The sequence below is a fragment of the Bos indicus genome, chromosome 11, assembly GCF_029378745.1.
Source record: "Bos indicus isolate NIAB-ARS_2022 breed Sahiwal x Tharparkar chromosome 11, NIAB-ARS_B.indTharparkar_mat_pri_1.0, whole genome shotgun sequence".
Lineage (NCBI taxonomy): Eukaryota > Metazoa > Chordata > Mammalia > Artiodactyla > Bovidae > Bos > Bos indicus.
Window position 1 is genome coordinate 85890238 of NC_091770.1, and position 27333 is coordinate 85917570.

General features: G+C 48.4%; 1 protein-coding gene across 6 annotated transcripts in view; it reads right to left on the reverse strand.

Annotated features, from left to right (window-relative positions):
* Nucleotides 1-5262: 5262 nt before the first annotated feature.
* The window catches only part of GREB1 (growth regulating estrogen receptor binding 1), a 134545-nt gene continuing 112474 nt past the window's right edge, over nt 5263-27333 (reverse strand). For 5 of the 6 annotated variants that reach the window (XM_019970689.2, XM_019970688.2, XM_070799123.1 and 2 more), the window contains exons 23-33: nt 26670-26772; nt 22527-22685; nt 21443-21585; nt 17904-18065; nt 16817-17021; nt 13907-14081; nt 12112-12330; nt 10533-10668; nt 9234-9434; nt 8426-8564; nt 5263-7065 (exon numbers count right to left, since the gene is read on the reverse strand). In XM_019970689.2, the coding sequence (XP_019826248.2) occupies nt 6902-7065; nt 8426-8564; nt 9234-9434; nt 10533-10668; nt 12112-12330; nt 13907-14081; nt 16817-17021; nt 17904-18065; nt 21443-21585; nt 22527-22685; nt 26670-26772 (1806 nt within the window). In that variant the 3' untranslated portion in view covers nt 5263-6901. Of the gene's footprint in view, nt 7066-8425; nt 8565-9233; nt 9435-10532; nt 10669-12111; nt 12331-13906; nt 14082-16816; nt 17022-17903; nt 18066-21442; nt 21586-22526; nt 22686-26669; nt 26773-27333 lie in introns of those variants that run through there. The other variant, XM_070799125.1, reaches the window with a different exon arrangement.

Consider the following 27333-nt stretch of genomic DNA (forward strand, 5'->3'; position numbering starts at 1 on the left):
GCATGCACACAATCACAGATACACGACACACACCATGTGTACACAGTCACACAGACACACCACGTGCACACAGACACACCACACACGCACCATGTGCACACACATGCATGCACATGTATCACACCACATACTTGACACATACATACTTGACAAATCAACACACTACACACACACACCTGGATGGGCACCTTGTTTGAAGTGAGAAGCTGGAATAGGCAAAGGAAGACAGGACGTGCGGCTGGAGGAGGAAGGCCCAGGCTGGGCACACGGCCCGGGGTGCTGTACAGGGAGCGCTGTGTGGCTGGGAGGCGACTGTCCCAGCCCCCAGCCCCAGAGGCTGTGAGAAAAGGCCAGAGGCGATGACACACGCCTCACGGGGAGCCTGCACAGAGCCAACCACCCTCCTTGTCGGGGAAGAAGGACGTCCTGGAAAGGAGTCGCCCAGCGCTGGTCTCGGGGACCTCCCGTCAGGTGGCTCTGCAGTCGGGCATAAGGCCGCCCGGTGGATGGACAAGGACATGCCCCAGATGGGCATGTGGAGGGACAGCCCCTCTCTGCCCTGCGTGGCTGGGCTGTGGCACTGGCTGAGGGCGCCTGTGGTGGTGGTTGTTAAGTTGCTCAGTCATGTCTGACTCTTTATGACCCCATGAATTGCAGCACGCCAGGCTTCCCTGTCCTTCACCATCTCCTAGAGCTTGCTCAAACTCATGTCCACTGAGTCGGTGATGCCCCTGCTGTTTTTGGTCAGTCACTAAACCATGTACAACTCTTTGAGATCACATGGACTGTAGCCCACCACATTCCTCTGTCCATGGGGTTCTGGCAAGAATACTGGAGTGGGTTTCCTTCTCCAGGCAGGGATCGAACCTGCATCTCCTGTACTGGCAGGCAGGTTCTTTACCACTGAGTCATCTGGGAAGTCCTGTGATCTGATCTTAAAGGCCCATCTCTGGAGCTCTAGTAAAGAATCTTTGTCTTCAGCTTCTGATGGTCCCCAGCAATCCTTGGAATTCCTTAACATGTAGATAGACCACTCCAGTCTGTGTCCATGGGCCCATGGCATTCTTCCTGTGTTTCTTTCTCTTATAAAGACACCACTTACAAGTAGATTAGGAGTCGACTTGACTCCAATATGATCTCATTTCAACTAACTACATTAGCAACAACTCTATTTCCAATTAAATTCACATACTGAAGGACTGAAGGTTCAGTTCAGTCGCTCAGTCGTATCTGACTCTTTGCGACCGCATGGACTGCAGCACGCCAGGCCTCCCTGTCCATCACCAACTCCCGGAGTTCACTCAAACTCATGTCCATTGAGTTGGTGATGCCGTCCAACCATCTTATCCTCTTTCATGCCCTTCTCCTCCCGCCTTCAATCTTTCCCAGCATCAGGGTCTTTTCAAATAAGTCAGCTCTTCGCATCAGGTGGCCAAAGTATTGGAGTTTCAGCTTTAAAACTTTGAATATTCAGGACTGATTTCCTTTAGGATGGACTGGTTGGATCTCCTTGCAGTCCAAGGGACTCTCAAGAGTCTTCTCCAACACCACAGTTCAAAAGCATCAATTCTTTCGCACTCAGCTTTCTTTACAGTCCAACTCTCACATCCATACATGACTAATGGAAAAACCATAGCCTTGACTAGACGGACCTTTGTTGGCAAAGTAATGTCTCTGCTTTTTAATATGCTGTCTAAGTTGGTCATAACTTTTCTTCCAAGGAGTAAGCATCTTTTAATTTCATGGCTGCAGTCACCATCTGTAGTGATTTTGGAGCCCAGAAAAATAAAGTCTGTCACTGTTTCCCCATCTACTTCCCATGAAGTGATGGGACCGGATGCCATGATCTTAGTTTTCTGAATGCTGAGCTTTAAGCCAATTTTTTCACTCTCCTTAGGACTTCAATATATCATTTTGGGGAACACAATTCCACTCAGCACCACCTAAAGCCCACTCTTTCTGGCAGGGTGGATTGCCACCCAAGGAAAAACCTTGCATGGAGTAAAGATCCTAAGAGAGAAAAACTGCTGCTCGCCAGAGTTCTAGAAGAAAAGGCACAAGGAAACTGGGACAGTCTATTCGGCGAATGACAAATGCAGTCACAGAATTTCTGTTTCTCCTCTAGACCTGAAGGACTTGAAAACTCTGTACTGGCCTTTCCAACTGTTTCACTAATTAAAATGCTAATTCCTTTTGAGCTGGAAGTCTTCTTAAGCCAGTAGACTGAAAAAGAAACAGCAGCTGTGGACACTGGACTTGCCCTTGGTTCATGGTTTTCCCTGAAATGAGGGCTGTCTGCAGAATCTGAAGCCAGACCTGAGAGGTTTAGTGCAGACACCTTTATTGGAAGTGGTTTCTAAACCTTGATGCTGGGGGTTTCCTGGACTCTGGATGGTACTTATGTGCTGCCTGTGGTACATGCATGAACCCAGAACCACCTTCAACAGGCAACCCAACACCTCTCCTCTCAGTGAGAAAATTTGGGATCAGTATTTTTCATTGCACAGAGTCTTAGAAGCCAACAGCACCTAGTAATATACAGCATTTGGTGGGAGTAAATGACTCAAAATAAGAAGTAGCTGTGATGTTAATGGAACTGTCCTTACACGTGCAGGGATGAATCTAGATTCATTTTGTCACCTGAGACCTGTGTGATCTCAGATGAGTCACCTAGCCTTTCTGAGCCCTAGTTTCTTTTGTGTAAAATGATACCAATGATCTACTTCAAGTGTTAATTGTGATGATTAAATGAAATAATGGACATTTAGTCATCTAGTAAAATACATAACCATAGTATATGGTGAAAAAAATTTGCTACTCACTGTTGCTGATTTCATAGCTAACATATGGAGCTGGTTGACTTGGCAAAGGAACCAAGAAGCGAACCCAAGTCTCCCAGTTTCAGATTCCATGCCCTCTGCACTGCCACATCCTGTGTTGAGAACACTGACATCCATATAAATGTTGCTCGATGTTGCTCCATATAAATGGAGAACGATTTCTCCTCCTTTATTGCAAGAGTCTTAGATTGCTGAAAGCATTCAGGAAAAAAGAATCAGTATTATTGGTGTGAACTTACTATCGTTATCTGGTTTTGGGGTGACTGTTATCTGGCCTTGCAGAAGTACAGGATTCCGTATTTCCCAAGGTTCTGGGAGAGTTTTTTATTGTGTTTATGTACACATAAAAATTAGCACTTTCACGATGTATGCAACCACCACTACTATCCATCCTAGAACATTTTCTGGAATTTTTATTATACAAGAATCCTCTCCTCTTTGAAGGCTAATTACTGTAGACCAACTCTCATTTCTGTGAGTCTTCTTTCTCTACTTCTGCAAGAGATGTACTAGTCTCCCCTTCTGATTACACAATTTACCCCTTCTCATATTTCTCAGAGTTATTCATATTTCATAGTTGGCATTTTTACAAAGTTTGGGGACAGTCTTATCACCCTGAGTAGAACCTGGGACTTTAACTTAAAACATCCTATTGCCTATTTAATTTTTAAATATGAAGTCCTAGTCTGATTAGCTTTCTTGACACAATCTGAGTCAAGAAAATTAATTTCATTATTGATAGTTTTAGATATGTTCTTTATTCCCCAAGTTTTCTTGCTTTTTACCCCCTTCCCCTCCCCAGCCCACTCAACTCCTACACTGATTTTGTCAGTGCTGATTTTCCCTTTGATGTTTAAGGTGTTGGCCATCCAGTTTTTCCCTTTTAGCAGCTACTCTAAATGTTTTTAACACATGTTTAAATGTTCCTTTTTCACTAATTATGTTAATCACTTCTACCCCTAGTAAACCAAGAATTTGTGCTCAATTTCCCTCATTTTATCAATTCCTCCATCACTGACCGCTCCCACCCCCAGCTCCCATGTTGGGATCAGCTAAGATAGAAGAGATTCATTCATTCACTCGGTGGGCATTTCACGAGCATCCACCATGTGCTGGGCATAATCACGGCTCTGAGAACAGAGCAGCGAAACTATCTCATACAATTCCTACTTTCAAGGGGAAAGACCAAGAAAAAAAGCAGAGACAACTAAACACACTGTGTTCTGGTACACTCAGTGAGGGATGACGACACTGAGGAGGTGGCTTTTGAGTATTAAGGGCCCAGAGGAAGTGAGGGAGGGGTCCAGGCAGATGTGAGGGGGAGGAGCACCCTGGGCAGAGGTGGGCACTGGCCTGGCAGTGGCCCCAGAGGTCCAGGAGGGCCGGGCAGCTGATACACAGTGGTCCCAGAGGTCCAGGAGGGCCGGGCAGCTGATACACAGTGGTCCCAGAGGTCCAGGAGGGCCGCGCAGCTGATACACAGTGAACGGAGGAAGAAGTAAAGGGTGAGCAGAGATTGGGAACATTCCTTGTGCTGTCCTCTAGACTTTTTTCGGCTCACCTCCCAGCTGTCTGTTTCACTCTTGAGCTGGTCTATTTCATCTGCCCACTGAGGTTTTAACTTCCAAGATCTGTAATTGCTGTGTTTTTTTTGGTCCTGGATACAACACCATCTTTTCCCCTGAATTTAATTACACTTGTTTTATAGGATTGTTTGCTGTACTGACTCATTATGGAGGTTATCACCTCCTCCCTTATAACATTTCCTTTATTTTTGTTATGAGTTTTACTTGCGAGTTTATTTTTGTATTGTCCTAGGGAGCTCATATCTGCTAATAACTGCCTCAAGTGACTGTGGGGACAAAACAATGCCACAGAGAGGGGGCTGCTGTGAGTCTGTCTTATTCACAAAGGCCTGGCCCCCCAGGGCCCTGCCTACCTGGGGATCCACACTCTCTCAGCCTGAGCTTCAACCCATCAGCTGCAAGGAGATCAAACCAGTCAATCCCAAGGGAAATCAATCCTGAATATTCACTGGAGGGGCTGATGCTAAAGCTCCAATACTTTGGCCACCTGATGAGAAAAGCCAACTCATTGGAAAAGATCTCCTGATGCTGGGAAAGATTGAGGGCAGGAGGCAGCACAGGATGAGATGATTGGATGGCATCACTGACTCAATGGACACGAGTTTGAACAGACTCAGGGAGCTAGTGAAGGACAGGGAAGTCTGGCATGCTGCAGTCCATGCAGTTGCAAAGAGTGGGACATGACTGAGCAGCTGAACAACGAGCACATCTTAGTATACACTTACTTTTAAGAATTTATTCTTTTATTTCCCAAACTACCCTTTCTGTCACACATTGAGATTTCAAGCAGGTAGTTCTCTAAGATACTGCAATTCATTCCCACCAAAGAAACAATACATGCATTATGAATTTTATTTATAAGGCTGGAACAAACGAGATGTTAGGTTTTTTTTCAACTTTAAATTAACAAATAAAACGGGAAGAACAGCCTAGAAGCCATCATTTATGAAAGACTCAAGAAGGTAGAACTCAAAAAGGTAAGTTTTTATTCCAAAATAGGAATAATGACATATACAAAGTGATCGTTTTTTTAGAAACATTGATCTAAAATTTTTATACTCATGGACTATTTTTTTTTCCTCAGGGAAGAAAAGATTGACATTAACTCTTTGGCATCATCTTTGAACATAATTCCTTCTCGGATTAGTATCCATTAGAGTGCTTATAAACGTCTAAGATGGATGGACAAGAATGCATTCTGCTGATTCATTTCTGAGGACCTTTCAACTCTTCCTCTGGTTACGGGCCACTCCACAAACAGTGTGGTGGGCTGGGGAGACCGACCCCGGAGTCTGCTCTGCTTCTCTTCTTCCCCAGAGTCTGCAGCTGTGTGATCCTGGGGCGATGCACTGTTTCCATCTCAACTGGCTCACCTTTCAAACGGGAAGAAAGATGCCACAGCACAAGGCTGCTGGAAAGGGTAAGCAAGATAGTGAAAGCACCTGGCCCTGGGCCCGGCCTCTAGGGGGCACCCTAACATGCTGGTTTAAAATGTATTCCGGCAGGCAAGGCAGAGTACAGGTATCACAGTACAACCGTGACCTTGTCTGTCCCCTTCCTCTCTGGACAAGGACCAAACATTCAGAAGAGAAGACGAGCAATTCAAGGAGATTAAAAACTGAGCTTCAATAAATTAGAGTCAGAAGTCTAGTTCTTATCAGCTACTTTCCCTATCGCTTTGGTTGTTTTCATTGTTTGTTTCAAGAAAGACGTTTGGCTCTCTTTCCTTTGTAAGGCAAATTCTGTTTCTCAAGGTCAATCTCTGCAACCCTAATTTCCTTCCTGCAAGCCCTGTAGTTTTTTAAAAAAAAGTTTCTTTTCACTTTTGCCCTTTCTAAGAGGTAGGGTATTTACCCTATACTATTTTAATAGAATCGTATTTGCTCCGAAGTGAAACTATTTGTTTTACTTTATTAAATTTGATGCCTTTGGGCTAGTTTCTAAAAGAGTAACCTTACACAATTCATAATTAAGTGAACCTACTTCGTTTTTCCTTGTGTTAGCCTTTATGGTTAAAATGGTCTTTTGGACTATTGCTCTGGAGTAGGTTAGAGGGAAACCTACTTAGCCAACACCACATCCATCATCTGAAATGCTGGCATCTCTACAAAATAATCCAAGAGGGATCCTTCAGAACTAAGAGGAAAGTCAAGTTTGTCCAAGTGTGTCCGTGGAAGCATATGGATGTCGTGACAGTAAGCAAAACTTTGTTCTTCATAAAATGGACTTCGATACAGGCCAGGGCGGTGGGGTCTGGCCCGGAACCTAGGGGTCTGGGGTTGGAGTTCTTGCTCACCATCCACTCGTCCCTGTGGCTCTCAGTAAGTCTCCACGCATCTCTGGGACCTATGGTTCCGTGGCACCTACCATGAAGGTGTGGCAGCAAACACCACTGGGTCCCGTCCCGGTCCAGACACCCCGGGGTTCTAATTCTTCCTTTAGCCTCAGCAGCCTGAGGTTGGGCAGGCTCCACCCTCAGATGTGCCGTCCGGTCAGGAAGAAGAGTGGCCGGTCCTCCTTGGCGTTGGCCGTCTGGAATTCATCTCGCAGCCGAAACTGCCACTCGTCTTCCAGCTCCAGGCGGACGACTGTCTGGCGGAGCGAGTTGCGGTCCTGACAGATCACACACAAGGTGGCACCTGTGTGGACAACGGCAGAGGTGTGTGAACGGAACAGGGCAGTTTCTGCGCAGGAAAGCTCCCGCCCGGCTGCCGTTTGCCAGAACAAAAGACGATGCTGCTTTTGGAAGGGAAGGGCCAGATGTCCAAGCGAGCGCCTGTTTCCAGGGGCTGCTTCGCCATCTTAGCCAGATGACGGATGAGCGTGTGACTTTGCAGGTCTGGCAGATGAGACAACGTGGAACCAAGAAATGATGGCAAAGAAGTTGAGCAGACAGGGAGAAGGAGAAAGACTCTTAGGATTACAAACCAGCATCCTCAGGTCCAGCCCTGGTGGGAAACACCCCGCCCCGCAGCCTAACCCTGCCCTCTTCACCCATCGCAGTCGGCCGCCCGCCCAGGCCCCATGCGCCTCCTGCCTCTCCTCCTGCCTGGCAATGTGAATTCTCCTTCCTCTCGAACCCTAGCACACATCAATAATCATGGGTGTTCATACCATCTACCCTTCTACCTCCACACCCTATCTTTCTATTAGACAAGATGTTTCCCAGGAGCACAGAATGTTGCGGAAACCTCTGACTATTTCCCCAAAGCTTATGCAACCCCGATGCTCACTCAACACCTCGCAGAGAGGAAGGTGGGAGTCACGGCCAACCAAGAAAAAGTGAAGATCAATTAGGGATGCCAGCTGGATTGGAAATAGTGTTTTTAAGTCATACTGAATGAACGTTTCCCACTCTCAACCACTCCAGCACGAAAACATCTATAGAGGGAGAAAGATTAGAAGGAAAGTAAAGATGCACGCAGCAGCCCAGGACAAAGAAGAACTCATCCACCAAGAAGAAAAATGTCTAGGAGGTCTGCATGCTTAGGCTAAGAGCCTGGCCTGAAAAGCAACAGAAAAGTCGAAAATATCTGCTGGTCACTGGGAAGAAAGGGGATGTGTCTTATCTCTGTGCAAACAGGTAGAGGGGAAGAGCCATCCTGGGATCCCACCCCAGCTTTCTTGTGCCTCCCTGGGGAGCCGGGGAAGTCACAAGCCCTGAGTCTCAGTTTTGCTGTTCTTGTTTAGTCGCTCAGTCCTGTCTGACTCTTTGTGACCCCGTGGACTGTAGCCCACCAGGCTCCTCTGTCCATGGGATTCTCCAGGCAAGAATACTGAAGTGGGTTGCCATGTCCTCCTCCAAGGGATCTTCCCGACTCAGGGATCAAACCCATGTCTCCTGTACTGGCAGGCAGATTCTTTCACTGAGCCACCACGGAGGCCTGAGTCTCAGTTTACTCGTTGCCAAAAAGGATGAGGACCGGGTTCACCTCCACAGAGGTGCCAGTGATGACAGCCATTCAAGTCAAGGTCCACCATAAGAGCTCGAGAAGTTACCTTTCAGAAAATGAAACTTTTTCAAAAAGCTAGCTCCCACGAAAGAGTCACAGAGGTACAGCAGGAGTCCACTGAACACGAAGTCAGAGCAGCTGATGTTTAAAGAGTGGGGCCTGGAGCTCACATAACACACAGAGATCTGGGGGGGAAAAAATGGAATCCATGAGAAAAGTCATTTTCCATGAAACACCCCACAGCACTGTGCTAGAGCTTTGCATCTAACACACACTAACTGCCAGGTCAAGCTCAGGCTTGGAGGACCAAACACAGCTTTCAATGTCATTTCCAAATGTTATGTTCTAAACATCAACTTCGAGACTTACCCAGATATATCTATTCATTACCTCATTTGAGAATCAGAGATGTTCTGGCATTAGTAGTAAGTTTGATTCCTAACTTTCTATATCAGGGTGTGTGTGCTAAGTCGGTTCAGTTGTGTCCGACTCTTTTCGACCCCATGGACTGTAGCCGGCCAGCTTCCTCTGTCCACGGGATTCTCCAGGCAAGAATACTGGGGTGGGTTGCCATGCCCTCCTCCAGGGCATCTTCCCGGCCCAGGGATCAAACCTGCATCTCCTGTGCCTGCACTGGCAGGTGGGTTCTTTACCACTGAGCCACCAGGGAAGCCCCTTGATATGGGGGCACACCATTTCAATTCTTTCAGCCTTTATCTTATCGATTGTAAAGCGGGGGCCAGGCCAGAGCTGACAGAGTTGGGGGGCTATAATTCCAAGTTCTGGGTTCTAGCTCCCATGTTGAGGGACTTCTCTGACTGAGGGACTCGACAGGGCCCCCCTCGGATGGTTACCTGAGACCCCAGGTTCAGGTAGCAGTCCACGGACAGCACAGGGTGGCCGAGATTTTTCAGGGACAGCGGGAAGAAGCGGTGGCTGTGGTGCTGGAGGAACTTCTCCAGGAGGAGCTGCGCGGGGGCCGCAAGGAACGTGTGCTTGCTGTCGGGGGCGCAGATGTACTGGGCGGGCACGACGGCCATGGGGCTGTCCGACACCTGCGTGGGGATGGGCGGGCGTCAGCCACTCCCGGGGACCCGGGGTGGGCCTTCCCGTCGTGGATGGCTGTGTGCAACCATGATGTGAGAACATATATGTCCACGGTGAAGCTCTCCATTAAGGAAAATGTGGCTTAACTAAAGTGTGATGTGTGAAAACTGACCACGGCATGAGCGACTATAGACAATGACCACTCCGTGCAGAGACCTGGCTATCTTGTCTAGAAAAAAATAAAGAGAACCCAAGGACCCAGTGTTCCGCCAGATTCCGAGATGTCAGCTCCTGGGAAGGGTCAGCCTTCCCCCTGACCTACAGATCCTCTCTGTCTCCTGTCCAGTCCCACTGGTCTTCCTCTCGACAGCCCAGCCCTCTGAGCACACAATCTCTTACTCCATCACCAACGTATTTCCCAGGCTGGAGCCGAACAGACTGTGCACATACATAAGACTACTTAAGTCCTCTGATGGACACCTTTCAATGGGTTCTCCTACTTCTTCAGCTTATCTCTGCCACTCTGCTCCATGGATCAAAGGGACCTTCAAGGCAGGGGTGTGCCAGCACCCTACGGGTTCCTGGAGGATACAGATCACTGAGGACATGTCTCCCCCCACCTGGAGGCTGTCTCTGGGGCAGATGGCACACCCATCAAGCTAGCCTGTCAGTCCCATTCAGGCAATATTTAGCAGGCGCTGTCCCGGGGAACCTAAGAAGAGCACTGTACCACATCTGACCCCCAAGGGCTCTGCCCAGCAGAAAAGCCAGACAAGTGAGCAGCAAAGACACTGATGGAGATGTGCTCAAGAAATCACGCAGAGAGAGAGCGTGGGGTGGGGGTGGGAGGTGAGGGCAAGGGCACACTGGAAGGCTGGTGGTGTGCACGTGGCAGGGAGACACACACACACACACACACACACAACTGGAGACGAGAAGGGAAACTCGATGGAGTCTTTCCCTTCTCAGGGCTCCCAGCAGGAAACCTTCACTAGCACTTCCTAGCCGTCAAGCCCACCCCACTGACTCAGAGGTGCCCGGGTGGCCTCCCCACCAGCTTTCCCACCACGGGTAGCAGCTCTCTCCGAGCACACGGCCGCACCCACCTTGGACGTGATGTGGAAGGACCTGTGCCCGCCCACCGAGATCTGCTTCTTCATCACGCTGAAGCGGTTGAACCGGCAGAGCAGGAGGCCGGCGCTGTGCACCCGCAGGTTGAAGTCCACGTCGTCACACATGAACCTGGTGGGAACAGAGGAGGGGGGCGGGTCGGCCTCCAGTTAGCTCACGGTCACGCCGCCACCAGACACCCCCGTATCTGGGAAGATGAGCAAGCTCATTCCTGCCCCCAAAGACCTTCCCCTGGGAGGCACAGGAGGCAAACCAAGAAGGAAACAAGCTGTGGTGCCCCTGCACCAGGAAGGCAGGGTGTACTCAGGCTTTTACCACAGAAGCTCTGTCGAGTGTGGATCATGCACGCCAAGCCAGGCACCCTGAAGGGGACTTAGCAGATGTCACTTCATCTATGTGTTAAAAAGCAACTGACCTCCCAGAGTACATTTATTGTTTCCCTGGCGGCTCAGATGGTAAAGCGTCTGCCTGCAATGTGGGAGACTGGGATTCGATCCCCGGGTTGGGAAGATCCTCTGGAGAAGGAAATGGCAACCCATTCCAGTATTCTTGCCTGGAAAATCCCATGGACAGAGGAGCCTGGTAGGCTATAGTCCATGGGGTCACAAAGAGTCGGACATGACTGAGCTTGGCACTCCATGCCAGGTACCGTGAAGGGGACTTAACAAATGCCACTTCATCTACGTGTTAGAAAGAAGACAACTGGTCTCCCAGAGTAAATATATGAGCCACTGTTACAGAAGGAAATCAAGACTCAGAGATGGCGAGTCATCTGCCTAAATGTCAAAGCTGACAAACGGCAGAACCCACATTCCTAGCAGGTCAGTCTGCTCCAAAACAGACACTCCTCTGTAGGCACTCTTGGGGATGTACCCACTCTCTGGCAGGTAGAGGGCTCGCTAACATTAGCGACTGGATTCTTCTTGAGACATGAGCACTTCTGCGACTAGATCCAGAGAGAGGGACACAAGGAAATTATCATTTCCTTCAGGGCTCAAGCTCCTAGAAAGTAATGTGTTCACAGAAGGAGCCAGAAAAGCAAGAGAAACACCACTTAGAAGAACGGAAGTCATTAAATAAGGTACCGTGTGAACTGGTGAAGGAAGCTGAATGGTCTTATGCAAATCTCCCCTAAAATTATGCAACAAAAATACTAAAAAAAAAAAAGAAAAATCCATGAGGACTGAAAGCAAGGGGCCAGGCCAGTGCCATGGGTAGGAAGGCCCTGCAGGGCAAGGAAGGAGCAAGCGCCCTCCAGGAGTAAGGCTGCACCTTGCAGAGGGCCCTGGGACCGCGGGCTGAGCTGATGGACGTGGCTGGACAAAGGGCCCTGGGACCGTGGGCTGAGCTGATGGACGTGGCTGGACAAAGGGCCCTGGGACCGTGGGCTGAGCTGATGGACGTGGCTGGACAAAGGGCCCTGGGACCGTGCGCTGAGCTGATGGACGTGGCTGGACAAAGGGCCCTGACCATGGGCTGAGCTGATGGATGTGGTTGGACAAAAGGCCCTGGGACCGCGGGCTGAGCTGATGGCCGTGGTCGGGCGGGGCTCACCGGTTCTGGTTGTACTGCACGTTCTGGGTCAAGTCCACGTTCAAGACGATGAAGTCATGCACATGGCAGCGGGAGAAGGGCTCTCGCACCTCGTGGCTCCCAGTCTTGCTGGACCACTTCCGCATGCCAATCAGGGCGTAGTGGGTGATGTTGGGGGATGCCTCGATGTGCTGCATGATGTGCTTCAAGGACACGTTTCTCTCCGACCAGGAAAATTCTCTGCTCGAAGGAGGGAGACAGACATCCCCAGGTTGGCATGCAGACTGGGCTGGCCAGGCCGCTGCTTTCCCCTGAACATGCCCGGCGGGCTGCTGCGCCCAGGACCCATCACAGCCACCAGGCACTTCGAATTCACTATCACTGATCCTCGCAGCAATCTTGTCACATAGAACCATCATCCCCATTTCACAGATGAAGAAAAGGAGGCTGTGGCTGACTTGGCCAGTGTTACTCAACAGAGCTTGGCTGGAAGGGTGTTGTCTGTCTCCAGAGCCCACATTCTCTGCAGCATGCCATGCCACCTCGAGTTTCTGGTGGCAATTCCAAGGAGGTTAGGGGGAGGGAAGGAGGCTGTGTGTAAGCACCTCCCACCCCACCCTGATGGCGACTGAGGTCTGGAAAGACAGTGAGGGCCACCTGACGAACAGGGAGGGCAGCTGAAGGGAGTAACCCCGGGGCTGGTAGCCCAGGCAACAAGAGTTCTGTGTGTGAGAGACCCAGTAAGTGGCTCAACTTCTCTGCATCTCAGCTTCCTTTTCCCCAGCTGAGGTGCTTCTGCTAAGCTCCCTAAGGCCTCAGCCAGCTCTGACACACCAGGACTTGAACATTCTGCTTCGGAACGAAATTCAGAAAAGCAGAGGGAAAAAGCTTAGTTCTCTTCCTCATCGCTGTGCTCAGCCAAGCTCTCGCCCTCGGAAGGCTGACAGTGAAAACACTGAAAGCATGGCGGCTTGCTGTTGTCATGTCTCTGAGCTCTATCAGACCGAACACATTTTTTTTCTAGAAGAACAGTGGTGAGGATGGAAGTTGTTACACTAGGACTTAGGACTCACTAACACAAAAGAGAAGAACTAACCTTACATCGTCTCTCAAAAAAAAAAAAAAAGCCAAGCATTCAAGTTGTTTCTCAAATAAGCCAAAGATAAAAGGCTAAGTTGAAATACTTGTGCCAAAAAACCACACAGGGGTATCTTCCCAATGATGCTCAGATGCAGCTCTACCTACTGAGCCTTTTCTACCTCCTGGCGCTCCATCACCCCCCTCCAGGCACACAATTCACGGTTTACCTAATCCTCATAACAAACCTCTAGGACAAGGGCAAGTGCCCCTTTGAAAGCTGCCCCAGAAAGAGTCGTTTCCCGAATGTCACACAGCAAATAAAAATGCAGCTTCATGTCAGGAGGAGGCTGGGGCAGGGAGAAGGTTCTAGAAGGTGTGGGGGAGGGCACATCAGTGATGGTGATGGTCCATTTCTTCATCAGGGAGTTTGTTAAGTGGGTGTGTTCTGTTTGCGAAAATACCTGGATATGTATGACACTCTTTTTTTTTAATATTTTATACTGAATTTATGTTGCATTATTTTCTGTCTCTACTGTGCCTCAGTAAAATGTTTTCAATTAAAAACTCAAAGGCTTGGCGGGTGAGCCCACCCCAGATAGGGTTCTGTCCACCGCACACCACATCTTCGAAGAGGAGGCGCCCTCTGGGGTCCTCAAAGGATGGACAAGAATCCCCCACTGGGCAGAGCGCCTGCTCCCTTGTGTTACTGGGGTGCCGTTGGGAAAGGGGCTCTCACCTGCTTCTCTCCCCACCACTGTCGACATCCACCACATTCCACATCACGCAGGAGTCATCAGAAATCACAATGAAAGGCCAGATGTCCTGGGGCTTGATTCCCAGCTCCTCCTGACGGTTCCGCTCCAGCTCCAGGTTGTGGTAAGACAGCTCCTTGATCAGGAAGTGGGCGGCACCTGAAATGAGCAGATGACCCCGACTCGGGTCAGTCCAAGTGCCCACCCCCACCCAGGACAAAGCCCCGCTAAGAACAAGAATTTGACGAAAGCCCACCCAGGCCCCAGCCCTACCTCCTCTTCTCTGCAGTCCTTATCCACTCGCTATAGGCTGTTGACTCAGAAGAGGAAATTCGAGGTCAGAAAACACTCCCCTCCCATTTGTGCACACATCTGTCTATTTATCTTTGCTTTTTTAACAGCTGAGACCATGAATAAACTGATAACTGAGCACTGAAGAAAAAAAGAATTGTCAACAAATCAAAATAGCTTTAAAAGCCAGAAAGGTGAAAGAGAAAGGTCTTTCGATTCTATGCAGACAAAAACCATCTCTCACCATCTGCCTCTACAAGGATGAGGTCACTAGTGGCCACTGCATACCTTCAACACACCCCGCAAGCAGTTCAGGGTGGAGAATGAGGCACTCTGTGCTCTAGGACAAACCAGCAGAACAGGCCTTCAGATCGTGAGATATTTTTCAGGAGAAGATTTTATAAGCCCGGTTTCCTGCACTGTCTCCTATCTAAAAAAGCACGAAAATCCTTAATGGAGACACCTGCTGTCCATGACCAGCACCATCCTTCTGCTGATATGTGTGCCTGATGGCAGTTAACCCCCTTCCCTCACATACACACCGACCTCTCCCCTCATCTCCTGGGAGTAGTTCCTCGGAGCTATCTGAGAGGCTGTCTCCCAGGCTCTGGTCCTCATTCTGCCCCCAGTAAAACCTTACTCACAATTCTCTCATTGTGCTTTTTTTTTTTCAGTCAACCCCTAGAAGACTCTCTCAAGTCTCCATTCACAGAAATTTTATTGAGTAGGGCGTGTTTTAAGGGGTCTATCACCAAAGAATTCAAGTGACAGGTTATCCCAGAAAACCTGCAGTTAGTGAAATTAGGGTCTAACACTGTGGAAAATTCTGAAAGAGTTGGGAATACCAGACCACCTGACCTGCCTCTTGAGAAACCTGTATGCAGGTCAGGAAGCAACAGTTAGAACTGGACATGGAACAACAGACTAGCTCCAAATAGGAAAAGGAGTACATCAAGGCTGTATAGTGTCACCCTGCTTATTTAATTTATATGCAGAGTACATTATGAGAAACACTGGGCTGGATGAAGCACAAGCTGGAATCAAGATTGCCCAGAGAAATATCAATAACCTCAGATATGCAGATGACACCACCTGTATGGCAGAAAGTGAAGAACAACTAAAGAGCCTCTTGATGAAAGTGAAAGAGGAGAGTGAAAAAGTTGGCTTAAAGCTCAACATTCAGAAAACTAAGATCATGTCATCCAGTCCCATCACTTCATGGCAAATAGATGGGGAAACTGTGGAAACAGTGACAGACTTTATTTTGGGGGGCTCCATAGTCACTGCCGGAGAAGGCAATGGCACCCCACTCCAGTACTCTTGCCTGGAAAATCTCATGGACGGAGGAGCCTGGTAGGCTGTAGTCCATGGGGTTGATAAGAGTCAGACACGACTAAGCGACTTTACTTTCACTTTTTACTTTCATGTGTTGGAGAAGGAAATGACAACCCACTCCAGTGTTCTTGCCTGGAGAATCCCAGGGACGGGGAAGCCTGGTGGGCTACCATCTATGGGGTTGCACAGAGTTGGACACGATTGAAGCGACTAAGCAGCAGCAGCAGCATAGTCACTGCGGATGGTGACTGCAGCCATGAAATTAAAAGACACTCCTTGAAAGGAAAGTTATGACCAACCTAGACAGTATATTAAAAAGCAGAGACATTACTTTGCTAACAAAGGTTCGTCTAGTCAAGGCTATGGTTTTTCCTGTAGTCATGTATGGATGTGAGAGTTGGACTGTGAAGAAGGCTGAGCACCAAAGAATTGATGCTTTTGAACTGTGGTGTTGGAGAAGACTCTTGAGAGTCCCTTGGACTGCAAGGAGATCAAACCAGTCCATCCTAAAGGAGATTAGTCCTGAATATTCATCGGAAGGACTGATGTTGAAGCTGAAACTCCAATACTTTGGCCACCTGATGCGAAGAGCTGACTCATTTGAAAAGACCCTGATGCTGGGAAAGATTGAAGGCAGGAGGAGAAGGGGACAACAGAGGATAAAATGGTTGGATGGCATCACCGACTCAATGGACATGAGTTTGAGTAGACTCCGGGAGTTGGTGATGGACAGGGAGGCCTGGCGTGCTGCAGTCCATATGGTCGCAAAGAGTCGGACTCAAATGAGCGACTGAACTGAACTGATTAAGAACATTCAGGGGCGTCCCCAGTGGCTCACTGGTAAAGAATCCACCTGCAATGCAGGAGACGTAGGAGATTCAGGTTCACCCCTTGGGTCAGGAAGATCCCCTGGAGGAGGGCATGGTGACCCACTCCAGTAGGCATGCCTGGAAAATCCCATGGACAGAGGAACCTGAGGGCTACAGTCCATGGGGTCACAAAAAGTGGAACACGACTGAAGCCACTGGGCACACACACACACACACACAACATTCAGAAGAGCACACACACAGTTTAGGTGGTCTTGGTGCAGTGGTGGGACAGCAGTGATTACAGAATGAATGTAATTCATATGCACACACCTGTTGGAGGGGACTAAGGGGAAACAGGTGTTCGGTCTAGAAAAACATTTCTCAGTGGATTTCCTATGAAGTCAACGTGTCTTGAATTTAACTTTGCAACAAATTTGGAAAAAAATGAAGGCCTACCAACTCCAGCGCTGTTGAAGATGCTGGGAAGGACCAGCATGATATGGTTGGGCCAGTACTTCTTATAAATCGCCATCTCATACTCCTTGACAACCAACACATGCAGGTGGCTGGCACCATCCATCGCGTGGTACAGGTTAAAGAGTCCATGCTCGTGACGGCCAGTTGTGGGGGTGAACGTCGGGCTCTTTATGTATTCGTGACTCTGGAGAGCATGGGCACAGAGACGTCAAGCGTTTGTCAGCCTGGCTACTAAGACTGCCCTCCCTCCGAGATGTGACTCTGCAGCCTCCTCCATCAGAAGATGGTGCCTGTTTCTGCATGCCTTGCATCTGGCTGAGCCTTGGGACTTGCTTTTACAGATGGTGGCGTGCCAGTTCCGAGCCTGGCTTCCAGAGGCATTCTGTTCTCTCTCAGAAACCCCCCCACCCCCCGCCCCGAGGGAGAAGCCTGGGCTAGCCTGCTGGACAAGGAGAGGCCACAGGAGCAGACACGGGCGTCCCACTGAGGCCACCAGAGTCCAGCCCCACCGCCAACCTGGTAACGCACTTCAAACACAAGGGATAGCAACCAGGATAAGCACCCAGCAGAACCGAGCTCAAACCGCCGGTGCACAGAATACAAAGCGAAATAAATGCTTGTTTGAGAATGGTGTGTAAGGTGAGCAAAACTAATGGGCTTATATCAGCGACCCAAATCCATGACCCTCACCTATTGGCGCCTAATACACGTTGAGTGAACGTTATTCCTGTGTGACTTAAATCCCTCCACTTCTGAGCCATACAGCCTAGCTTCTCATTCACTCAGGTTGTGAATCTTCTATATAAACAACTGTGTTTTCTTTCACTCTTTTCTCAACAACCAAGCTAGGTCTTCTATTCCTTCTTGATTTCTCAAAGCACTTGCCACTGAGCTGGTGCTCCTAACCAGTTCTGATGGGAACCATCTAGAAAACGGAGTAAAGGAGCTAATAAAGCCTCTGTCACCCTCTAACAAAGGACCGCGCTACCACTTCACAAAGGTTTTCATTGCTTGATAACAGCCCCTGGGTCTGCAAGGCTGAGCCCCAGGGCCGCAGGGCCGGTACCTTGTCTGTGACGAGGGGCAGTCGCATGCTCTCCAGCTGGCCTCCGGGTTGGCTGAAGACAAAGTGGTGCTCCTTGGACTTGGGGATGATGAAGTGGAGCTGGATTTCCTCTCCTAGCATGGAGTAAGAGAAGGCAAAGGCGTGCAGGGTGGACTCATAGAGCTGGGGTGCGAGGGGGAAAGGACAGAGCTTGTCATCAGAGTCCGGCCTGACCTCCCGGAAGAACCCAGGCCTGCTGCAGCCATGACCACACAGAGGCTACTGCCACCACTGCCCCAGCTGATGCCAGTTCATAGCATGGACACCTGCGAGTGTGTACCCGAGGCCACACCTGATTGGTCAGAGGCTCCCATCCTGGTGCTGACCCCTAGGTACCCAGGGGATGCCTCTGTAGCCACCCAGACCTTCTGGACTCTGGATTGGACCCAGAGGCATGCTGGGGCACCAAAGCCTTCATGCTCCAGGTCACATTTTTAATTTCAACAAAGATTATTTTCCCATGACAGCTGATCTGTGTAACAGCAGAAGACAATAACTGTGTAAACTTGTGCATGTCCGTCTCACGCGCCACATCCAGACTCTGGAACCAATGAATAATCCTAGGTCCTCACTCCCATGGCGGACATCCAGAGGTCTTGGTCTCACTCCTATCCCTAAGTCTAGCCTCACCTCCAGCCACTTTGTCTAAAGAGTCCTCCTGTTACCCAGTCACCGTGCCCACATTGCTCCTGGTGTGACCTCCCAGCCCGGCTAAGCCCAGGCCAGAGGTATGCCTCCTCCAGGCCTCGGCTCTGGCGTCCACAGCAGGGCCTTAGCGACCCCTCTCCCTTCAGCTGCCCCTGCAGATGCACAGCTAGTCTGTCCCATGCCCTCCGGGGGGCCACGGGGGCCAGGGCAGGGCTGACACGGGCCAGGACACGCTGGCTGTGACATCTGACGGACTGTGGCTCTGCTTCGAGAGCCAAGATGAGGGAGAAACAGAATCTGACCAGGGGAGGGAGCAAAGAGGGACATAACCGAGGAATTTCCTAAGACAGCCTCCCAGGGGAGCCTTGAGCAATGAGGAGAAAGAATCAAACAGCAGAAGCAGTGATCTGTCAGCAGAGAGTCAGCATGTGCCCCTGTGTCCTCAGGGGACCTGATTTTCACACCCTTGCAAGTGTGGCCCCAGACCCAACCCGCCTACAGAGAGGCTGGCCCCGGGGGCTGGAGCTCAGACCTGCCCCCCTCCTCCTTCTCCTCCAGGCTCCATCTACTCATTCACTGCAGACCCTGAAGCGACCAGGCACTGAACCTTCCAGTCTCTGCATTCTTCACATTTCAAGATCAAGAAAATGTTTTCACTTATATTCTTCTCTGCCTTGAAAGAAAAACTTCATCTCCAAGGGAAGAAATGTTAGGAGGGTTTATCTGCAGCAAATAGGATTTCTGATCATTTTTAATCCTTTGAAAAATACTCATATGTATTTTTTAATTTTGTCTAGAGTACAATTGCATCATTTGAAAAAAAATCTGTGCTTAGAGGAGACAGGTGCTACTTCAGTAGCAGCTAAGCTCAAGGCCAGGAAGATTTGGGAAAATTAAAGCCACCAGCTGCTGTTTCCCTCTGCAAAGGGGACAGACAGGGAGCTGGAGCCCTTGTCATCTTCAGGCCTTTCTGGGGCAGCTACGGACTGGTAGAACTGTCCTGCACCCCTGGGTGCTGCACAGCTGTCTGTCTCCCATCAGCTCCAGCTGCCCCTGACTCCTCTTTCCTTGCCTGCATCTGAAATGAGAAGAAATTCAGTGTAAAATCCTACCCTCCATCTGTTTCTAGAGAACCAGCCCACAGGCCCCCACAAACCTCCACAAGGCTGTGCTTAGTCGCTCAGTTGTGTCCAACTCTTTGCGACCCCATGGACTGCAGTTCACCAGGCTCCTCTGTCCATAGGGATTCTCCAGGCAAGAATACTGGAGTGGGTTGCCATACCCTCCTCCAGGGGATCTTCCCAACCTGGAGATTGAACCCAGGTCTTCCATACTGCAGGCAGATTCTTTTACTGTCTGAGCCACTAGGGAAACCCAGGAATACTGGAGTGGGTGGCCTTTCCCTTCTCCAGGGGATCTTCCTGACCCAGGAATCGAACCAGGGTCTCCTGAATTGCAGGCAGATTCTTTACCAGCTGAACTACCAGGGAAGCCCCTCCACGGACTAGTAAGAGACTATTCAAAACTGATGGGTGTTAATTAACTCAACTTATTGTGCCGATCATTTAGCAATATATACATTTATCAAATCATTATGTTGTCTACATTAAACTTACACAATGTTATCTGTCAATTATATCTCAAAAAACTGGAAAAATTGTTCATTTTCTTATCAAGTGTTCATCGACTGAAAAAATCAATTTAAAAAATAGAAAAATTAAAAAATAAGAAGAAGGAAATACCCCCTCCCAAGGTAGCCTTGCCCTCATCAGGCCTCAACTAAGAGTTCTCACTGCAAAGGCCCCATTCCTTCCCACAGCACGGATGACTCTGTGGTCTCTCTGTGCCCACCCACCTAGCCTCCTGTCCCGGGACCAGCCTTCACTCTAAGCTCCATCAACACCCACTAAAGTCACTTCTGAGTCCCCTAGACACCCCTCGTCTCCCTGCTATTGCACTTGCCATTCGCTCCTTCCCCACCTCTTCTGTCCACCTTGGCTCCCTCGCAAACTCTTACTGATCCTTCAGAACCTTCTCCCCTGCTCCCTGCCTAGTATCATATCTTCATTTATTAAATGGGGATAATGCTATAGGCTTGTGGGGTTTTAATGAGAATTAAAGAAGAAACTCAACAGTACAGTTTCCTAACCAAGTGCCCCTTGAATGAATGGATCACAGGTGTCACTTAAACATAAACTGCTTCAGCCAGAGCCCTGGGAGCAGTCTTATCCATCTACCCAGGGTCCAGGACAAGTATCATTTTCTATCACATTAAAAATTGGGAAGTACTGGTATATAAAAAGTGCCTAGTACATAGCCCGGTACGTAGTAGATGCTCAGTAAATGCAAATTTCTCTCTTAAACCTCATAATGTCTACACGTCAACCATAGCGCTTTCCTGCCAGCTTTAGCCTGCTCCAAAGTTCTGTTTATGTGCACCTGTCCATCCCTAGACTGTGAGCCTCAACTCTGGGGTTTTCTTCACTTCTGAGTCTGTGTCCAGTACATAACAAGCACTCAGGAAGTATCCACTGCACTGAACTAACTAGAGATTGCTAAGATGTAAAGAAAAGTAAGACACTGATAGCCGGTTAACTCTGCCACTAATACACATGTCACCCCAGGGGAATCACTGTTCGGTAGTGTCAATAATTATTTCAGAGATGATTGAAGGGAATGGAGGATTCAGGACAAAGGGGCTTCTTCCAGAACTTTCCACCTCCTGACTCCAGGATGCAAACATAACGAGAAGAAGGAGACCGAGGTGCTAGCCACGGTGAAACATGTAGCCGAGAGCCATGGAAGTGCCCGCTGGAGTCCACCCGAGGGGCTGCCTGGGGGCTCCGTCCTACCTGGTAGCGGGGGTGGAAGCCCATGTACTGGTGGCACTGCTCGCAGTGATGGTACGTGTTGTACGCTGCGAACTTGGACAGCCTCATCCTCGCCGTCTGGCGTCGCACGTACAGGTCCTCCGGCTTCCGGTGCGTCCCTCTGTCTGCACGAAATCCCAGCGTTAATCCCAGGAGGCCCAACCAATACCCTCTGCTCCCGCTTGTTGGCAACGAAACACTGTAACAGGGCTTCCCGGGATCGCCTCTCACCTGTCCGCCCCACGCGGACTCCACTGGCCAGAAAGGACAGAGTCTCAGTGGGATAAACTAGACGCTACAGTCACATGGCGTCTCACTCATCCTGCTACGGATGTTTTATAAACCTATTCAAGGATTCGATCCGTGACAATGTAAATCGATCGCTGACTTAACATGCAAATGCTGCAAAGCACACAATCACCTCTAGGATTTCAAACCGACTTAGCAAAATTAAGATTTTAACACTCAACCTCCATTCGAGAAGGTCTACGTGAAGCATGAAGGAGGCTCCAGTGAACGGCATCTGCTCTGAGCTCAATGAAGATAAAATGATGGAATCAACAAGGAGACTGGTATCTTCCTCTCACACTGCATTCACTGAACTTTCCCGGTCAGTGCTTATAATCTCACTGGCCACTCACATCCGATGTTTGTCACCAGTGACCCTGAAACCCGTCAGGGTCATAATACTGTGAAAATTAGTGGTCCCCAAAGAAGGAGCGAGAAAACGAGAGACCGAGGGAAGGATGGGAAATAGATGCGTTTTGTTGTAACAACCCAAATTCATAGAAAAACATACATCTTTTTCTTCGGTTAACAAGAATCTTCAGAGTATTCCAATCATGAAAAGCCATCAACAGCATCCTCACATTTTTCTGCACTAATGGAGCAGTGAGTCTTCCCTCATGGAGTCGAAGAGCGTTTCCTGTCCAGAGAGGTGGTGACCTCACTGCTCTAACAGGCACCGCCAGTTCACTCATCACTAGCAAGATTTAGCTCATCCCTTTAAGAAGCTATTCCCACATACTCTGGAAGAAGGTGGAAGCAAGAGTTTGACAAATCTGACCTTCACTCTTTACACTCTGATGGTGTGAGCAGATCAGACTGGCATCCTCATACTTCGGGTCATGAATAATATAGTCAAAAGGCAACTTCTTGAACAGCTCCAGGTCCGGCCAGGGGTCACTGAGCTGGAGGTAATGCCAATCCGAATCTTCTCTGAGGTCTACAGGATCGGGAGAAACACAGATATGTGACAAAATGAGATGTGAGAGAGATTTATTTCAAACATGCACAAGGGTGATGGTTGGAGTGGAACTGATGCTGAGTCGACAAGTTACTACAGGATCTCAAATGCCCAGGTACATGTTCCATTTTCAGGATTCTTCTAATTCAGCAAGAACGTGCATTCAGATCTATCTCTATCCAGAGGAAGAGCCTCATGCTGGGTTTCCTATGAGATAGGCTTGCTCTTCTGACTTCCACTAACTTATACTCCTACCAATACATGTAACCCTGTGCTCTGTGATTTCCCTGGCTCTGTCCCTCAAATACACCACACTGGTTGCCAGCACCAGCAGAAACCGATGCAGTTCTCTCTTTTGCTCTTATACCTAAATGCTACCCAGCCAGTAAGGCCCAACTCCTATCACTGCACCTCCAGGAAAACGCTTATAAATGCTCAGATCCACTGGCTTCCCTTTTCTGAATGCCAACACAACTCCTGGCTCAACCCATGTCTTCACGTTTGCCATGTATCATTGTACATTGTAATCCGTGCAGTCTACAGTGCTCATTAAATGCTTGCTAGCAAAAAGGTAAAAAATCCTAGTTGGTCCAACCCCAAATTATGGAATACATTGATTTTATGTATATGACATTTTATACACATGATACTGAAAGTGCTGCACTCAATATGCCAGCAAATTTGGAAAACTCAGCAGTGGCCACGGGACTGGAAAAGGTCAGTTTTCATTCCAATCCCAAAGAAAGGCAATGCCAAAGAATGCTCAAACTACCACACAATTGCACTCATCTCACACACTAGTAAAGTTATGCTCAAAATTCTCCAAGCCAGGCTTCAGCAATACATGAACCGTGAACTTCCAGATATTCAAACTGGTTTTAGAAAAGGCAGAGGAATCAGAGATCAAATTGCCAACATCCGCTGGATCATCGAAAAAGCAAAAGAGTTCCAGAAAAACATCTATTTCTGCTTTACTGACTATGCCAAAGTCTTTGTGTGGGTCACAATAAACTGGAAAATTCTGAAAGAGATGGGAATACCAGACTACCTGACCTGCCTCTTGAGAAATCTGTATGCAGGTCAGGAAGCAACAGTTAGAACTGGACATGGAACAACAGACTGGTTCCAAATAGGAAAAGGAGTACGTCATGGCTGTATATTGTCACCCTGCTTATTTAATTTATATGCAGAGTACATCATGAGAAACGCTGGGCTGGAGGAAGCACAAGCTGGAATCAAGATTGCCGGGAGAAATATCAATAACCTCAGATATGCAGATGACACCACCCTTATGGCAGAAAGTGAAGAACAAGTAAAGAGCCTCTTGATGAAAGTGAAAGTGGAGAGTGAAAAAGTTGGCTTACAGCTCAACATTCAGAAAACTAAGATCATGGCATCCGGTCCCATCACTTCATGGCAAATAGATGGGGAAACAGTGGAAACAGTGTCAGACTTTATTTTGGGGAGCTCCAAAATTACTGCAGATGGTGACTGCAGCCATGAAATGAAAAGACACTTACTCCTTGGAAGGAAAGTTATGACCAACCTAGATAGCATATTAAAAAGCACAGACATTACTTTGTCAACAAAGGTTTGTCTAGTCAAGGCTATGGTTTTTCCAGTGGTCATGTATGGATGCGAGAGTTGGACTATAAAGAAAGCCGAGCTCCAAGGAATTGATGCTTTTGAACTGTGGTGTTGGAGAAGACTGTTGAGAGTCCCTTGGACTGCAAAGAGATCCAACCAGTCTGTCCTAAAGGAGATGGGTCCTGGGTCTTCATTGGAAAGACTGATGTTGAAGTTGAAACTCCAATACTTTGGCCACCTGATGAGAAGAACTGACTCATTGGAAAAGACCCGGATGCTGGGAAAGATTGGGGGCAGGAGGAGAAGGGGACGACGGACAATGGGATGGTTGGATGGCATCACTGACTCAATGGACATGAGTTTGGGTAAACTCCAGGAGTTGGTGATGGACAGGGAGGCCTGGCGTGCTGCAGTCCATGGGGTCGCAAAGAGTCAGACATGACCGAGTGACTAAACAGAACTGATATGTAATACTATGTCCATATAGCTATATGTGTCCATATACTAAGTCACTCAGTCGTGTCTGACTCTTTGAGACCCCACGGACTGTAGCCTACCATGCTCCTCTGTCTGTGGGATTCTCCAGGCAAGAATACTGGAGTGGGTTGCCATTTCCTTCTCCAGGAGATCTTCCCAACCCAGGGATCGAACCCAGGTCTCCCGCATTGTAGGCAGACGCTTTACCATCTGAGCCACCAGGGAAGCTCATATATATATATATCCTAAGTGTCCATAAGAGAAAAAAAAGAAGAGGAAGAGGAATGCTTATTATATATTTAATAGATGCTCAGTGCTTCATATGTGTAACATCATTTAATCTTTACAACATCCTGTAAAAGGGGAACTATGTACATTTTGCCAAAGAGAAACCCAAAGCAATAGGAGAGTATTTGGGAAAATAAGGCTGTGAAGTTTAACACACTTCAGGCAAATCCTCTTTATCATTGGTAAATCCAACAAAACGTGAGACAGAAACTCAGCAGACCCACTGACTTTCATCTGCAATACGGGTCCAAACTGTGGGGGAAACGGTGGAAAACTCAGAGTGCAGATGAGTGTAGATACGGTTCCTTTTTCCTTCAAAGGAAAGATTAAGGGCTAGACGGGCTTCCTGGGTTCTAAATTTTCTCCCAGTCAAAATGCAAACATAGTTAAGAGTATGTAAAGAAGTTCTGTGTGTGCAAAGGGCAGGACTTCCTTCTTTGTCAAGGCTGACTACATTGCACATATATACCCCTTCTTTATCCACTCAACTGCTGGTGGGCGTTTATCCTTCAATGGACACCATACAGTTGCTACATTTTGGTAATTGTGAATGATGCTGCAATGAACACGGCCACTGTGTGAGGTGACTGTGGCGATTATTCCACAAAGTGTGTCAAATCATCCAGTTGTGCACCTTAAACATACACAATAGGAGTGCTCCTAGATGCCAGTGCAGCCTCCTGGGGCCCCTTCTCTATAATACGGACTCCTTACACAAATCTTCATTCCCAACAGGTTCATTCAGTAGGCTGTTTCAGAGCCACTGGAGCGGCGCTAGAAGAGGAGATGGAGGAGGTGCTCGACATGAGCATGAAACATGTTCAAAGACAGTCTTCCCTTAATCCGGATAAACTCCACTCTGGGAATGAGGAGAAAAGCCTATTCCCCACATATCACGTATTTTTCATTTTGCCCCAAGATGCTGACCTATGTGCTCAGCAGTCTGAAAGGGAATTCTCATCTGATGGACAATTCCACTTTTTAGAGGCAGCATGCACGCATGCTCAGTTGCTTCAGTCGTGTCCAGCTCTGAGACCCCACGGATTGTAGCCCACCAGGCTCCTCTGTCCATAGGATTCTCCAGGCAAGAATACCAGAGTGGGTTGCCACTTCCTACTCCAGGGGATCTTTCCAACCCAGAGATTGAACCCGTGTCTCCAGCACTGGCAGGTGGATTCTTGACTCACTGAGCCACCTGGGAAACTCCCTAGAGGCAGCAACCGAATCTAATATGGTTCCAGTTCTGCTACCCCTGAGCTGGCTCCTGAACACGTTACTTAGCAGAAAAATGGATTACCATTATCTGTCTCGCGGTGTGGTAGAGGAAGTGAATGTGGTAAATTATGTAAAGTATCTGGCACAGTGGTTGACATTTGGAAGGTACTCAGTAAAGAGCGGTTTTTTTAGTATCGTAATTTTATCTTCCCCAAGGCCTCCTAGGCTCTACTCTAGGATTGAGCAAAATGACTACAAGGGAAAGATAAAAACCATCCAAAGCCCTTGGGAGGAGTCAGATCATTAACCTAAGAATTCCATCTTGAAAGTAAAAGACACAAGCAATGTCACTTGAGAAGATCATTCAAGCTCCGGGGTCATCAACAGGGAACTCACTGATGTTGATCTCTTCCTCATCGTAAACATCCACTTCCGTCAGCCGAATGAGCATTCTGGACAAAATGCTGAGGAACTGCAGGTAGGCACCCGTCTTCCCGATCTGCAGGGACAGCGAAGTGGGAGCCAACCATCAGTATGTCCATGCTTAGTGCAGGCGCTGGCTGAGCACCTGACTTGCCTCCACTCATCCATCGATCTTAACCATCTCGCCCACTTAAAATGAGGGCTGGGGGCGATGCAAAGACCTTTGAGGGAAAATGTGGCCGAAGAAACATGGCACAGGCAGACAGATGAACTCCCAGGAGACCCACCTGCTTATCAATCATTGCAAATGTCTTTCCAGATTTTAATTGGCCACACTGTTTAAGCTGTTAGAACTAGGACTCCATCACAAGCTGAACAAAATGTTACTTCAGAAAAAAAAAAAGAACTGACATTTTAATAATGCCTTAAAAGTCTTGCTCAATTGCAAATTGTGATCTTATGTTAATGGATGTATCTGTAGCGGGATAACAAAATTCACTGTGGGAGATGTGAAAGGTTGGCATCACACCTGTCTCCTCCTAAGTTCAGGACTTCCTTCTCTTCTTGTATTAATGGGTCCCCACCCCCGTCAAGCCAGCACTAGGCCAGTATACTATAGGTCTTAGTGCACTGACGT